The following is a 16358-nucleotide window of genomic DNA, read 5'->3' on the forward strand; positions in this document are numbered from 1 at the left end:
ATAAACTAAATAGTAAAATAATTTTAATTTTTCATTTCAATTTAAATACACCTTAAGTCAGACCTGTTTGGTATTCGAGTTTGAGCAACAATTTTCACATTTCAAACACACTTATACATATTTTCACACACTATTTCACTTACACATATTTCCCAAAAAAAAAAAAAAAAAAAAAACTAACAAATATCTCATCTCAAATTACTTTACCAAACACCCAGGTGGTCGACCTGCACAAATATTTTTTTTCCCTCTTTTTGGACTTCGTTTTAGGATCTTTCATGTGCTACCCTAGTACTCTTGTTGTTGACCTCTCTGGATTTTTGGTAGCCTCGCTTGCGCCACATGGCACCATCATGTTTGCCAAGTCTTTACAGTCTGTCATGCTGTCACTATCTTAGTCACACACACCCAACACCAAATGGCAGCTTGGCTTCTTTCTTTACATTTAAAAACCTAGCGCTGTTAATTACACACCGACGTGTTCATTGTCTATACCACCATGAGTTCAAAACATGACTCTCATTAAATTATGAAATCGTAAACACGATTTTCAAATGTTGTGTGTACGGTGTGCAACAATTTCCTTTAAAAACCTATGTACGTGTAAACCTTAACTTGCAAGTCTATGACCGTGTTGAGCTCATATTAGACTTGTTGCATCATGACCCGTGACAAAGTCTTTGCGTCTTCTTTTTCCACAATCTTGAACCACATTTCTTAAGATCTTAATACTTAACAGGGTTTTAGGAGTCAAAACTAACATTCTTTAAGAGCATTGAGTGCAACGAGATAACAACCAGTCAACCTGGTTTCATATCTAAAAGCGTCAATCTACTACCATTGAATGGTAATAGATTCACGCTTTCGGTGCAAGTGCACACACCGTGTTGAACAATTTATTCCATTTGTCCATTTTATGCTAGACTAAACCCAGCAAGTTCAAGCAAGGTGTCTAAACAAATCTTTGGCTTGACAATTCAAAGCATATAAGATTAGGCATATTTACTTCACTTGTTTGCTTCTTAAGCCCTCTATCACTTGCTTCAATAGTCTATTAGTCTCAACGAGTTTTGTACTTTAGCTTTGAAGCAAACAGGTCATTGGAAGAAAAGCAAACTTCACATCATGCTGCTTTCGAAGACGAGTCATAAATCATGATGGACAAAGAAGTTTAATAACGGACAGGACAGGACAGGACAAAAATTTTGGGTACACAACAAGCTAAGGTCATTACGGGGCAGAAAAAAACAAGAGGGGGTAACACTGCAAAATACAGAATACAACATTATCAACTTTCACATGATCCTATTTTCTCCCAAAATTAGCCTAAAAGAAATCCCAATCATTAAAAACACGAGAGCTTGTTTTGCATAATTTACAACTCATATTAACGACCAGGCCCCTGAGACCAAAGAATGATAATTCCAAAGCTAACTAACTGTACATTGCAATATACTATGGAGGCAAACCTTTTTTTTTTTTTTTTGAGCTAAGTAATTGATTGAGTGGAGGAGCCTCAAGACACAAATTTTTTTTTTTTTTTTTTTTGAAGTGCCTCAAGACACAATTGTTGTCAATTAAATGAGGCTTGTGAATGAAGATGTTAACATGTAGGGGATATTCGCTAGAGGCCCTCGTTGGCAAGCGAGATCATGGATGTCCCTCACAATGTTGAAGACAGCCTCTGGTTGTGCTAATTTAAATGCATTCTCTGACATTATCTTGAGTTCATCTTTCTTGGTGCTGAACCATTCAGTCACTAGTCTTGCCGTTTCTTTAGGACTTCGGGTGAAGACACCGGCACCATTGTCTACAACATAAGGTACATTGCCCTTTTCCTGAGCAAAGTGAGAAGGAAAGTATTAGTAATGAGGGTACAGCTAGAAAATAAATTAGACATGTTATCTATCTCAATTGCACGAGTGATGAGGTTGATGACTAACTTGTCCAGGAATGTAATCATTGAGAATAATAGGAAGCCCCCTGATCAATGCCTCTGCAATTGTACCAGGTCCAGCCTATGAAACATAGAAACCCATAGAATCCAATTAGTAAGGGGCTTGGCAATATGCGCGATATAAAAGCAAATAGATGGGAGGGATTTATTAACATACTTTTGTTATAATGCAGTCACAAGCTCCCATCCATTTCTCCATTTGGGTCTCAAACCCTCTCACCTACATCAAAGAGGAACAAGCATTTAATCGATGCTCAAAATGAATGCATTGTCTTGATCCAAACCAGTTTGTGAAAGCCATTACCTTTACTGGGATTTTAAACTGCTCGGATTGAAGAGTAGCAGCTAGTGTTTTATTACGGCCACATATAATAATTAATTGCCCAATTGGTTTTCCAAGATTATTATCAAAAAGTGATTCCCCAAGAGCCAATGCAGTTTTCTTAACAGGTCCCATCCCTTCACCACCTCCCATTAGCAAAACTGCAGGCAACTCTGGGTCCATCTCAAGCTCTTCCCTCAATTGATCCTATACAAGACATAAAACAAAGAAAGTAAAAATCAGAAACTCCAGCCAGTAATGCACGCATAGAGTTATAATACCAAACAGGCATACACCTACCTTGGAAAGAACCGCACGGGCAAAAGAAGGCCGGATGGGCAAGCCAAAAACACGAGTTTGAGACTCCTCAAGGCCATCCAGTAACGCTCTCTTGGCTACCTCCTCTGATGGGCAATAGCACCGATTAACCCCAGGGTGAAACCTGGATGCAGTTTCAAAGTTAGAATGCAATGCAAAGTGAACTATGATCAATGGACAGCAAATATAAATGTAGTTTCAAAAGGGTTTGTTAACTAACCATGTAGGATGGCAACTATTTAGGTCAGTGATGACAGTGACAAAAACCACTTTCTTCTGGAGGCCTTGCCATTTAAGAACCCACAAAGGAATATGTTGCATTAAAGGATGCACACTGATGATGATGTCTGGCTTGTACTCCATTAGCCCGGCCTCCACCTCTCTTCAATCACACAATATAGCAAAAATTAGAAAAACTAATTGGACTAAAAATATAATATGCAAATTGATAATATTGTACACCTAAAAAGTTATAATCATGTTCTCCAACTAAGGGAAATAATTCATCTTGGAGTAAAAAGTAAGCAACTATGTCCTCAATAATTCTACTTCTACCCAATCGATCAATCAGCAGGTGGGTGATAAAGAAGCATCATTATGATGAGAGCAGCAACATGCACATAAGTGACAGTAATAAAAGATCTGTCATTAACTAATAATATATATAAAAGTAGGGTTAAACTTTTGTTAGACTATGGGGACCAAACAATAGTATCATGTCATAAAGTAAAAAGAAATCTAATGGAAACTACAATCCACTTGAAAGCAATAAATTATTTATCATGTACTATAGTATCTGTAGGTAACAATGAGAATGAAAAGTAGAAGGGTTAAGAGGATCCAAGTACTTGGCATAGTAGGCAGCAATGGCAGCAAGATAGAAGCTGTGTATCCATCGAGGAGAGGTACCGTGGAAAGCAACCTTCCATAACTGTACATGTTTCACCATGAACTTGTATGATCTCTCCATGTCATTTAATGGCCAGCCGGTGTATTCTTTCCATACATCTTTCACAAATATCTAAAATCAGAAGATACCAACAGTCAGGAGAAAAAAAAAATTAAAGCAACAGATTATCGTTCAGATTGAGGCTTCAGATGATATGAGTTAATGGAGCAGAACACTAGAAAAAAATTTTAATTTGACCCAACTGGGAAGTTCATTAACATTAAGAAGGAAATTAACCAAGTAAAAATAGAAAATTTCCACTTTCAGCATAACAATTAAAACAGCAAAGGAAAAAGTCATTAAAATTGGAGAAAATCCCAAGATCATGAATTAGTACAGCTGGTAAGTAGAAGAATTAGAACAAGATGAGATCATCATGCTCACCTTTTTTTAAAAAATGGAAAATTCTGGCAAATTTTGAATCATGAAAACAGAGAATCTGAATTGAAAATCTTGAAGGTTAAAAGAACAGTAAAGGTTCTTGATTTGACAAACAATGAGAAAGAGAGAGGCAGAAAAGTCCAAGAAGAATAAAAGCTACATGATGGACAAAATTTTAGATAATCTCTATGTACCCAAAAAAAAAAAAAAATTATGGAGGGAAAATATCTGGCTTCTGAACAATTTTACTTTTTAGAGAAGAACAGAACACATAAATCCAAGAAAGTCCAATAAGAACAGAAAGGCAAGCCATTCACATGTTCTGCATAAAACATTTCTCTCTTCCACGAAAAGAAACATAATACTTCCAAACAAGACCACCAGATCAACAAGGACAAGTAATTCAAGGAAAGAGCTGTAATTAACCACAATTTTTTTAACCTAAAAAAAAAAAAAAAAATCCATGAAAACCCAGATGAGATTCAAGCCAAATTACCCTATACTCATCGCCAAACTCAATTTGAAAGGCGTCTCTGATGGCCTCAGCAGAGGCTCTGTGTCCTCCACCTGTATCACTCATGAGAATGAGCACGTTCTTGGTCCTCTCTGCTCCAATCTGCACCAGCTCCACGGTGCTATCCTCATCATAATCGTAGTCAGTCTCGTTCGAGCACCTCCTCTGGTTTTGGTTGCTTTTGCTGCCATGGTAGTACCCTCCAACCTTCTGGAACACCTTCTCTGTTATCGACTTCCTGGGGGTCGCCACGGAGATCACCATCTTCGTAGAAATCCCCCCCAATCAAACCAAACCAAACCCCAGATAAAAATCTGCCAACTTTAACGAAAACCCAGTTGAACCTAACGGTCAAACTCCCTTTCCCGCCACCGGGAATGGGAATTTTCCGGCAGAGAAAAACAGAGCAAAAACAGATTCCGTTGGAGAGAAAGAAAGAAAAAATAGTTTGATTATTGATATATAAGTACAACAACTCATTAAACGAAATGTGTCTATGTTTTTGTGAGTGTGTGTATAGGATAGAGAGGGTGTAATTGGTTTTTAAGTTTAAAGAGGTTCCGAGTTGGCAAAATTTTGGTGCTAGTGGCTGAATGATAGCTTAGACTTATATGCTAGAATTATGCTGGGAATTTTATGGGAGAGAGGGAATTTTACAGCCGTCAGATTCGCATTTTATTTTGGAATGTTCTAATCGAAAGATTCGAATCTTTATACAATGCTTTAAGAAAAATTAGAAACAGAACAATGCTTTTGAATTTTTCACTACCCAAAACAATAAAAGTTTATTATAGGTTTTGTTAATGTGTGCAAGGCACACAATAATTCTTTCTAAAAAAAAAAATAAACACACAATAATTAATTATTTTTGAAATTTTTTTTTTTAAATTTAAGAAAATATTAACAACTTTTTCAATTCTCAATAAAATATTTTTAAAAATAAATATTTTAATGTGTGTACTGACCGGATCCAAAGTTTATTAAGATTTTTGCTTTAGGTAGTCATGTAGTTTTGCGTATTTGCGTTTGAGGGAAAAGACAAAAATGGTAGGTAGGTTTTGAGCTGAAAAGACTAGTTACACTTCTTGGAAGTTATGGGTCGTCGATTTGAGGTCAGGAAGAGTGACAAATACTGAAGTACCCATGTTTTTTTCTTAAGACTCGTGTATGGTGATGTAGTGTTCCTTCTTTTTAAGTCTAAGCTGTGTTTATCGCCACCAAAAAATAAAAATAAAAAAGTCTAAGCTGTGTTTGTTTCGGTTGTAAAGGAAGTTGGAAAAATATTTTACACAATGCTTGCTCTTTGGGATGATCAAAAAATTCGGTCAAAGGGAAAATTAAATAATTTGACTATAAAATAAGAGGGTTTCAAGTGTAAAATAATTTACACATTCAAATTACCTTCAAATATAATTTTACAGACTGAAAACAGAAAAGGAGAGAGAGAGAGAGAGCAACAGTAGTCTAGCCTCCGATCCACCCAAACCCATTGCTAGTCAAATCACGCCGCTCAAATGCATTGTTGGTCTAATCACGCTGCCTCAGCTCCTCCGTCGTGCTCAAACCCATCTCCAATGAATACTGCTAAACCCACCCCGATTTCACCACATCCCAGTCCCTGACCCACAGCCTCACCGTCGTGCTTGCAAGCCCTTTTGTCGGTGAAGGTAGCTTCTCATCTACTTTACCTTCGTCCTCTCTCTCACTCATCAGACCCATCCTTCTTCCACCCACGCTGTCGCTGCCTCAATTTTTTTTTTTTTTAATTGTAAAATAACATTTTTGCATAGGTTTTGGAGGATTGGTGGTTGGGGTGATTTATGGGTTTCAATGGTGGTGGGTTGGGGGTGAGTTTACGCGTTGATGGTGGTTAATTGGGGGTGGTGGATTGTTGGCTAGGGTGGTTTATGGGTTTCGATGGTGGTGGATTATAGGTTTTGGTAGATGGTTTTGATATTGATTTTGAGATTAATGGGTTTTGATTTTGATTATGATTTTTCAAATTAATTGGTTATATGGTGGTTGATGGTGGCTAGATTTGTAGTGGCTAGTGGTGGCTGGGTTTATGGTGGTGATTGTGGTTGTTGGGTTTTCTAAAAATAGATTTTTACATGCAATACCAAACACTAAAAATACTTTTCCAACAAATTTTCCAGAACACAAACAAACAACTGAAAATATTTTCCTTTTCGTAAAATATTTTCAATTGAAAATATTTTACACTCAGAAAATATTTTATATATTGTCAAACGCAGCCTTAGTTGAATCACATAAGTTAATTTATGATGAGATTTGTCATGAATGTAAGAGGAAGAAGTATATCATATCACTGTACTTTAGGAACACCCAATAATTTTCCTTCTTTTTTTGTACCGGACTCTTTTGCTTTCCCTAATTTTTGCTTTCTAAAGATAGGATTAGAATTTTGAACCCTTGTTGAAAAGAAAACCACTCCATTTAGTCATTATTTAAGGAAACATGATTAGGCATATTCATGGATTATGCCTCTGTTACACTTTTCTATTGCCTTGTTTATAGAAGATGGTCACTTTCCCTTTTTTCACATTCTTTGCATTTATAGGTTCTCATAGGAGTTGATGCGGTTCTTTTTTCTTTTTTCTTTTTTTTTGAAATACTATATATATCCACAATATTTTTACAACACTTTTACAACAAATCATAAATGACAAATTATTACAGATTGTTATTGGTAGACAAAAAAGTAATTTTAATGATAGGTTCAAACCATAACCAATAACAACTTACCACTTATGATTTGTTGTAAACATAACACTTCTTTATATATATATGGGTTGGGTTCAAGTTACACCTGGTGTAACTCTAAGCAATGTTACACCACTCAATAACTTATTATTGAATTCATATTTTGAAAATCCAACCGTTGAATTACATGTTTTATATGTTCTTAACATGAATGCCAAATTTCATGCTAATCAAATGTAATTTACCATTTGATCCATAAACTAATATTTTATGCATTATTTCAAACTACAAAAAATTGAATTTAAATAATTGATTGATGACATAGTTATTGATATTTGATCACCTTGAAATTTTGCAAGCATGGAGAATAAATAAAGATAATGTAATCTAACGGTAGATTTGTCAAAATTTATATCAAATTAAAAATTATTGGTTGGTGTAACATTGCTTAGAGTTACATGAAATGTAACTTGAACCTAACCCTATATATATATATAAAAAAAAAGTTACAATTTACTCTATGTGGTTTGATTATATCATAATTTAGTTTATAAACTTCTAAAGTTTGGACTAAAAATAAAGTTGCTTGGGTTTCTTCTAAATAGTGGCATTTGATTTCATTTTAATTGAATTTAAAGAATGAAAATATAACAATTAAAACATTCATGAGAATAATTTGTTATACGGCCAATTCAAAAAATAATTTTTCCATAAAATATAAAATTTGTTAATTTGAATAAAATCATAACAATTCAATTTTAATCCAAATTGTAAGAACCCGTTTCATAGCCCAAGCCCAAGCCCAAGTTGTAGGATCTTGGCCCAGTGTGCCCAGTACAATGAATTTGTAGAGAGTGAGTCAAAGAACTAGACCTTAATAAGTTGGAAAACAGCTAATACTGTATTAAATGACAATCAAACACCAATAAGAGATCCTAATATCAATGGACATACAGTTTGAGGAGGTCTCCTTTTATAAGTTGATCACAATTAGGTACAAATACAATTTAAATTGCTACGATGCTTTCTCTCATGAAATTTCTGATCATTTTCTTATGGAGAGTCTCTCACATTATATAGCTCCCTTTGGACCATCTTGATCCTACACTCGTTGATCATCCAACCCTTACTTGAGTACCTGTCCCATCAAACACCCTATTTGGCTTTCTGAGAATTGTGGTAGCCAAGGCAGTACTGTTCAGAGGTCTTCTCCACATAAATGCGGCCAGAAAAGTAGTTGCAGTGCATTTAATATGATGGTAGCAGCTTTCCCTTAGATATTTTTGGGTTTCCTTCCTTCTCGTATGTTCATAAAGCACGTCCCTATCATTGGAGTTTCTTAAAGGATCATTCTAATTGCTAGAATGCATACTTGAACTGTATTCGCCATATTTGAGGAGGAGTTCCTCCTCAAACCACCTTACATTCATTCTTTACTTATGAGACTATAAATTAGAACCCCTAATAACTATTTGTCCCTCCTCGGATCATTCAACATCCTCGGACAAAGCCCAAGGCCCAATATATGAATAAGGGGTCTACTTCGAAGGACGTCCCCAAAACTCAAGTCCCTACAAATCTTCCTCCTCCTCCTCCTCCTCCTCCTCTTCCACCTGTAACCACGGTTGGGTTGCTCCCCAACCCTGACTTAAAAAAGAAGAGAAAGGTGCCAGAAGCGGAGGAGGGGGAAGTGATTCCTTAAAAGGGCACAAAGCAGCCCAAGAATGCCAAGGACAAACGGTCTCCCACCGCGGAGAGCAGGGAGGAGACCGGTATTGATATGCACCGAGGGCCGCGCACATGGGCTCCTTAGCTAGAAGTGGGGGATGCTCCTATTCCTTAGGATGCCACCATTTGGGAGTCCCAAAGAGGACATGCCACCCAACTCGCCAAGGCCCTAGAGCAGCCCCTCCTCCTCCCTAAAGATATGGAGGGCCTTAGACGCACCAGGCAATAAGACATGTTTATGTCTCTGAAGAGAGACCTTGCCATGGTAAGTCAATCAGCACCCTTCTGAGTTCAATGTTAGAATGTATGCTTATTCATATGCATATGTACTTGATCACTTTGCTATTATTATGTAGGTCACTCAACAAGTTTTCGTGGCCGAGGAGTGGGTAAGGAATGCTTGAGACTAAGTTAATGCTAAGGTCCACTCCCGAGCTAATGTTGAGAGGGCCCTTGGAGCCCTTAAGGAGGAGCATGTTGAATTGGCCAGAAAGCTGAAGGAAGCTAAGAATGCATGTCTGAGTGCTGAGGCAGGTTTAAAAACCACTGAAGCCTAAGCCGAGGACCAGCGCAAAAAGCTCTATACAACATAGCTTAAATTGGCCACCCAAAAGCAATTGTTATGAATCTTAAGGCTAAACTGAAGAAGGCTAAAGATGTAGTTGTAGAGGCGGTTCGTGTGGCCAAGGAAGCCACTAAGGCTGCGGAGAGAACATCCTATGAACGTGTGGTGATGGATACTCAGGCTCGGTTGGCGAAGGAGGTGGCCGTAATGTGCAGGGACTACTGCACCGAGTCTTAGGGAGTAACAATGGACCGAGCCGGAGTCCCTGCAGACTCTGAGCTGAGGAGGTCCAAGAATATCTTTTTCACGGAGGATATCCGAGAGATTATAGCAGAACTTCCTCCACCTACTACCCTTCCTTTGCCTCCTAAGGAGTAGCAATAGATCGGGTGGGAGTCCTTGCAGTCTCTGAGCTGAAGAGGTCCGAGAATATTTTTTTCCCGGAGGATATCCGAGAGATTCCAGCATAACTTCCTCCACCTACTGCCCTTCCTTTGCCTCCTCCTGAGTAGCCTCTCATCATTCAAAATTCTTCTCTTGATGCTGAGGTTGCAATTGAGATCGAGAAGGGCAAGGAGATGTAACCACCAGCTCCAGCCAGCCAGTCAGAAGATCAACTCACAATCAAGGATATGGTCTCCAAAGCTAAGGATGCTAAAGAAGCCAATCTCCAAGCAGCTGGCTCCAAGGGGGACTCTCACCCATCCAAGGCTTAGATGTAGGATTTGTCTTTGTTTTTGTTGCCATCATTTGTAACATATTTCTTCCTTTTAATCAATTAAAATACTTTTCTTCTTATTCTATGTGTTTTTATTTTATATGCCTTTAAGATTATTACTATTGCCAATAAACTTGAACTATTATAACTGTTTCTTTAATAACATCTAATAACAGCAACTTGTCATCAGCTTAAATAATTTGACTAAATATCAGCAACAAAAAGATTTGCCACATATTTGCACTGTGAATTGATCATTTTGTAATGAAGATCGAATCTAATATAAGTAAGTAACTTACTTTGTAAAAAATAGAAGGGGCAAACATCCTACATTCTGCCCAATACTTAGACAAACAAATGAGGACTTTTAGCCAGTTCAAAACCAACAATCCGAGGAGTTTAGGCGTAATCCTGGACCTGTTTCACCAATTAGTGAAGGACAAGTAAGTACTCCAATGTTAATACTTAGCAATATACCATCAAGTATTGATTTCCCTTAAGTATATGGTCTGGGGGATCAAGTATTGAATGTTAATTTCACCCAAGTATGTGGTCCGAGAGACCTAACATGTCTTAGGATCTGTTTAACACTTATAAAGATGCCATTGAGTGTTAATTTCACCCAGGTATGTGGTCCGAGAGACCTGACATAACTTAGGATCTGTTTAACACATATAAAGATGCCATTAAGTGTTAATTTCACCCAAGTATGTGGTTCGAGAGACCTGACATAACTTAAGATCTGTTTAATACTTATAAATATGTCATGAGTGTTAATTTCATCAAAGTATGTGGTCTGAGAGACCTGACATAACTTAGGATCTGTTTAACACTTATAAAGATGCCATTGAGTATTAATTTCACCCAAGTATGTGGTCTGAAAGACCTAACATAACTTATGATCTTTTTAACACTTATAAAGTTTGAACAATGGGAAATTTAATGCCTTTATACAACAAATGGACATATTGACAAAGAAAACTTTCATTAATAATAATACATTTTCAGGTTGTTTACATTCCAAGGGTGCGGTATTACATGTTCATCTAAGTTTTCTAAAAAATATGCCCCTATACCAGCCACTGAGGTGATGCGGTATGGTCCTTCCCAATTGGGTCCTAACTTTTCCCATGCTGGGTTCTTTGCAGTACCCAAAACCTTTCTCAATACCAAGTCACCAGACACTAATGGCCTCAGCTTTACATTGGCATTATAAGCTTGCTTGAGTTTGTGTTGGTAGTATACCAATTGAACCATTGCACTTTCTCTTCTTTCTTCAATAAAGTCTAAGCTCTTTTCTAGTAACTCATTGTTACTGCTTGGATTGAATAAGCAGGTTTTTAGCGTTGGGAAGTCGGTTTCTAAAGGAATAATGGCCTCGGCTCCATAGGTCATTGAAAAGGGAGTTTCCCCTGTTAACCTACAAGGTGTGGTTCGATACGTCCACAAGACATGTGGCAGCTCTTCCACCCATTTTCCCTTTGCATCATCCAACCTTTTCTTGAGTCCATTCAGTATGACCTTGTTAACAGCCTCGGCTTGTCCATTCCCTTGGGGATAAATTGGTGTAGAATATCTATTCATAATTCCCAAATCACAGCAATATCCTCTGAAAGATTTGCTATCAAACTGAAGGCCGTTGTCCGAGATGAGGGTGCGAAGGACCCCAAACCGGGTGACAATGTTTTTCCAAACAAATTTCTTGAGGGAAATACTTTGCACATCATCGCCACTGGTCCCAAACTTGAGGGAAATACTTTGCACATCAAAACCTCGTCCTTAGAGTGGACAGTCATCCTTTGGTTGAACTGGCTCACATGTTTTACAGGGTTCGTTCGACCATTGTAAATGGTAAACGTGGGCTGATGGAACCGCCGAGAAATTTTTGCCCTCTCTATCTTGCGCGTGAAAGGTGATTTGGAGATTTGATTCAACGTCTTGCTCAGCATTGCTTCCCAAGCCTTTACGAGGCGAACTCTTGTATCTTCACCAGTGGTGGTGCTCTTCATCGTAGGAGAAAGGCTCGCTTGGTGGAGTTTTTGACCTTTGCCTGTAACTAGCATCCTCTTCATCATTGGAGGAAACGTCAGAACTGGAAGGAGTTTGTTTCCGTTGTGCATGGTGCAGCTTCTTCTTTAAATTGTCAATCTCCCTTTGCATGGCTCTTTCGTTCTACTCTTAAGAGACATGACTCCCAACCCGAGAATGACTTTTACCAGTATGTGTGGTGTTTGTGCTACCTTCTTGATCTCGCTTGCATTCAAGGTTAAGGAAGTCATCCTGTCGCCTAGAACCCATGGATTCTTCTTGATGAGGACCTGATCCTACCATAGTTAGATGTCGTACTCACTATCACACAATATCTTCCCACAGATGACACCAATTGAAAGGACCCGTTTCACAGCCCAAACCCAAGTTATACTGTTGACATCCCATTTTGCAACCCGCATTTAACCTCACATGGAGAATAAAAGGGTAATTTTACATTGGAAATATGCATCTTGATTCTAGTCACTATATCCTTAATCTCATTTTACCAAAATGATCTTGATGTTGTAACAATCAAATTGACTGGTCATAAGCCCTAATCAAACCATCAGATTGAAAGTTATCATCAAATCAAGTTCTAATGGTCGAGATGCACTATCACAATTTGAGTCCGACTATATGTGATTATGAACAATTGATTTCAATTGGTTATAAGTATAATCAATTTGAGAACAATGATGTGTCATAATTTGATTGGTTATGACTACATTTTATGGTAGGGTTACACACACCTAATTAACTTGATTGTTAAACATTAATTATTTAATGAGTAATTTGTATAATTATATTTTAATTAGGGTAAATTTGGAACCAACTAAGTCTGAAATGAGAGTGATTGGAGCCATTTAATGTTGATTGGGAGCTAATTTGAGACATATTAATGCTAATTGTGCTGAAATCATTTTCTAACAAATGACTTATGCTCACCATTTCATTGATATCTCTCAAAATATTTTGAATCTATGAATGAGGTTAATTTTCCCAAAAACTAGACATCCGAGTCTTCAATTTGAGCACAAGAACGAGACAATCCCGATCAAAATTAAGTCAGATATGATTATTTGAAATTGACTCTACAAACTGTAACAACGGCTACGGGAAAACCAAATTTTGATTTGCTCCTCACTTCCACCAATCTTTTCATTTAATACACTAGATTTCCCCCAAGGCTAAAATGAGGTCTAGGTTTATGATTCTTTGTCAACCCTCATTAAATGACATTTCATTCCAAAGCACACAAAAAACCCCCTCTCTTGAGTTCTAGTGAAGTTGAGTAGTCTTGTCATATTTTGGTCTTCTTGAGACTCAAGGTATTGAGTGAGACTCACTCTTCTTCTTCTAGCTCTTCTTTTCCTCTACCAAGAGTTTTTTCCTCCACCATATGGATCTTGCATGAAAATATAATCTCTTTCCCTAACTTGTTTTTTGTGTTAACATGATGAGAATTTAGGATTAAAGCATGATAGTAACTATTTAAATTCTCTTGAATATGTTTGAATGTTCTTAAATGTTCTTATGTATTCTTCATATGTCCTTGGTTGTTCATCACATGATCATACATAACACTAACTTCGATCTTAAATCCACATAAAAAGACATGAAAAAGATGTTTGTTTAATAATTTTTTTAAAATTTTGAATCTAGGATATCACCATCCATACACATTCACTAGAGTTTATTTTTCAATCCAAATGTCATGCTTAATAAATTGAGTTAGGATTTATCACATGCACACACATTAAATTCAACATGCAAATTGATTGATAATATATTAGATGATGTGATATGAATGTTGGGCACCATAGTTTAGAAGACCGGTTTCACTGGGCAAGGTGGGTGTCTAACACCTTCCCACCTTGTAACATAGCCTCCGATCTTAGATTAAGGGTTAGTAGATCAAATGTTTATCCATGTAATTTTTGATTTTTAGATTGTAACTAGGAAACAAAGTCATGTACTTTATCTTAGATTGTATCAAGGACCAAAGCCATGTAATTTTCCTATGATCGATGTAAGTTTAATTACAAATTAATAAAATGAGGAATTTTTCAATTTTGGTTTTCTTATTTATTCCAATAATTAAATAAGTGGTGACTCCATTGTAAAACCCTTAATTTAAAGGGGAAAATATAACTAGTCAAAACTCTATTTTGAGAGGTAATAACACGACTCCACCCATTCACGTGGATTTGGCCCAACATCCTATAAAATAGGCCGGAGGCTCGGTCTCTCACATGTAGAATCTTGGCCCAGTGAGCCCAGTACAATGAATTTGTAGAGAGTGGGTCAAAAAACTAGTCCTTAATGAGTTGGACAACGACTAATACTGAATTAAATGACAATCAAACACCAATAAGAGATCCTGATATCAATGGTCATACAATCTAAGGAGGTCTCCTTTTATAAGTTGATCACAATTAGGTACAAATACAATTTAAATTGCTACAGTGCTTTATCTCATGAAATTTCTGATCATTTTCTCATGGAGGGTCTCTTACATTATATAACTCTCTTTGAATCATCTTGATCCTATACTTGTTGATCATCTGAGCCCTTACTTAAGTAAATGTCCCATCAGACACCCTATTTGGCTTTTTGTAAGTTGTGGTAGCCAAGACAGCACTGTTCAGAAGTCTTCTCCACATAAATGCAGCCAGAAAAGTAGTTGCAGTGCATTTAATGCGGTGGTAGCAGCTTTCCCTCAAATATTTTTGGGTTTCCTTCCTTCTTGTATGTTCATGAAGCACGTCCCTATAATTGGAGCTTCTTGGAGGATCATTCTAATTGCTAGAATACATACGTGAACCGCATTCGTCATATCCGAGGAAGAGTTCCTTCTTGGACCACCTTCCATTCATTCCTTACTTATAAGACTTTAAATTGGAACCCCTAATAATTATTTGTCCCTCCTCGGACCATTCAACGTCCTCGGACAAAGCCCAAGGGCCAATACATAATTTTGGGCCGTTATCTCTACACAAATCATAAAATTTTAATCCGATTTTTTTTTTTTTTTTTGAGAATCAATTTTAATCCAAATGTAATGGGTCATTTTTTTATTACATTTTTGTATGACCAAACCATAAGAAGATTAATTTTACCCCCCCCCCCCCCCCCACCCTCCTCTTTTTTAGCCTACGTACATTTTAGGAATAAATTCAATACAAATACATTGTTAGCTAAGTAATGCTACAGACACAAATTTTTTTACAACATTTTTACAAATTGATGTTGTGTCTAACTTCTTATTAGTTTTCATTTAGGCCCACTATTAACACAACTTTCTCATTTACTACTAATCATTCACTATATCAACAATTTGTAATTTTTTTTATAAAATAATTTATATCTCTAACATTACTCTTATTAGCTAGAACATATATAATCTTCAATCAATTAACTGCACTTTTTCCTTATATAGTACATGGATAGTTATATCATTTTTTCAATTTGGTAGTTAAGAAAATTCACATGATCCCTTATATGGAATTTGAGGTTAAAGTAAATATAATCATGAAACATTATGACCCATAACTTCTTGATTGCGACCCATAACAATAAGGTATCCTTTTATCCTTAAGTTTTACCATAGTAGCTCTAGAATTTGCTTAGGCCAAGAAGGATGAGTTGTAATAGCAAAGTAAAATATTACAATAAGGAAACAGGAAGCTTGCAGTATTATTTGACTACCGCAAACATATTATAAACCAAAATTAACTTTCGTATAGAATAAGGTAACATTAGCTTTATTTAATTATCTATTGTGGGCGCTTTCAAAAAAAAAAAAATATATATATATATATATATCTATTTTGGGCCAAATTTGTATACTTTGAATAATTGGATAAAATCACCGAAGTACAAACTCAATCCCATCCCATCACACCACCTGGGTTGCCTCGAAATTGATTTGAGGAGGGGATTGGGTAAGGGCATGTAGATTGAGTGAGACATCACATACCTACTTGTAAAAGATTATATAATAGGTACAAATGTACTATTGGGAATAAAATCAATAAAGAGAAATAATGACTTTGCACCCTAAAGTGAGAGACTAGAGATGTAAACGTAATATAATAGAATGCAAAAGTAAGGGCATATTGGCAAAGATCACACATAATTCCAATGAGTGG

At 36.6% G+C, this 16358-nt stretch overlaps 1 protein-coding gene across 1 annotated transcript; it reads right to left on the reverse strand.

The window, feature by feature from the left end:
- Window positions 1–1321: 1321 nt before the first annotated feature.
- On the reverse strand, window positions 1322–5030 carry LOC126715479 (monogalactosyldiacylglycerol synthase 2, chloroplastic). Its single transcript, XM_050416087.1, has 8 exons — window positions 4424–5030; window positions 3446–3618; window positions 2818–2979; window positions 2580–2721; window positions 2262–2486; window positions 2115–2177; window positions 1944–2018; window positions 1322–1838 (listed from the first exon to the last, which is right to left on the reverse strand). The coding sequence occupies exons 1-8, from the start codon at window positions 4703–4705 to the stop codon at window positions 1578–1580; spliced, it is 1383 nt and encodes a 460-aa protein (XP_050272044.1). The 5' UTR covers window positions 4706–5030; the 3' UTR covers window positions 1322–1577.
- Window positions 5031–16358: the final 11328 nt, after the last annotated feature.

This window comes from Quercus robur, chromosome 2 (assembly GCF_932294415.1).
Source record: "Quercus robur chromosome 2, dhQueRobu3.1, whole genome shotgun sequence".
Lineage (NCBI taxonomy): Eukaryota > Viridiplantae > Streptophyta > Magnoliopsida > Fagales > Fagaceae > Quercus > Quercus robur.

Excerpts from the sequence above, each read along its gene's own strand:
- LOC126715479 (XM_050416087.1), bottom strand. The coding sequence starts at position 4,705 with ATGGTGATCTCCGTGGCGACCCCCAGGAAGTCGATAACAGAGAAGGTG. Across the intron at positions 3,619-4,423 it reads AGTTTGGCGATGAGTATAGG|ATATTTGTGAAAGATGTATG; the intron begins GTAATTTGGCTT and ends TTCTGATTTTAG. Across the intron at positions 1,839-1,943 it reads ATGATTACATTCCTGGACAA|GAAAAGGGCAATGTACCTTA; the intron begins GTTAGTCATCAA and ends CACTTTGCTCAG.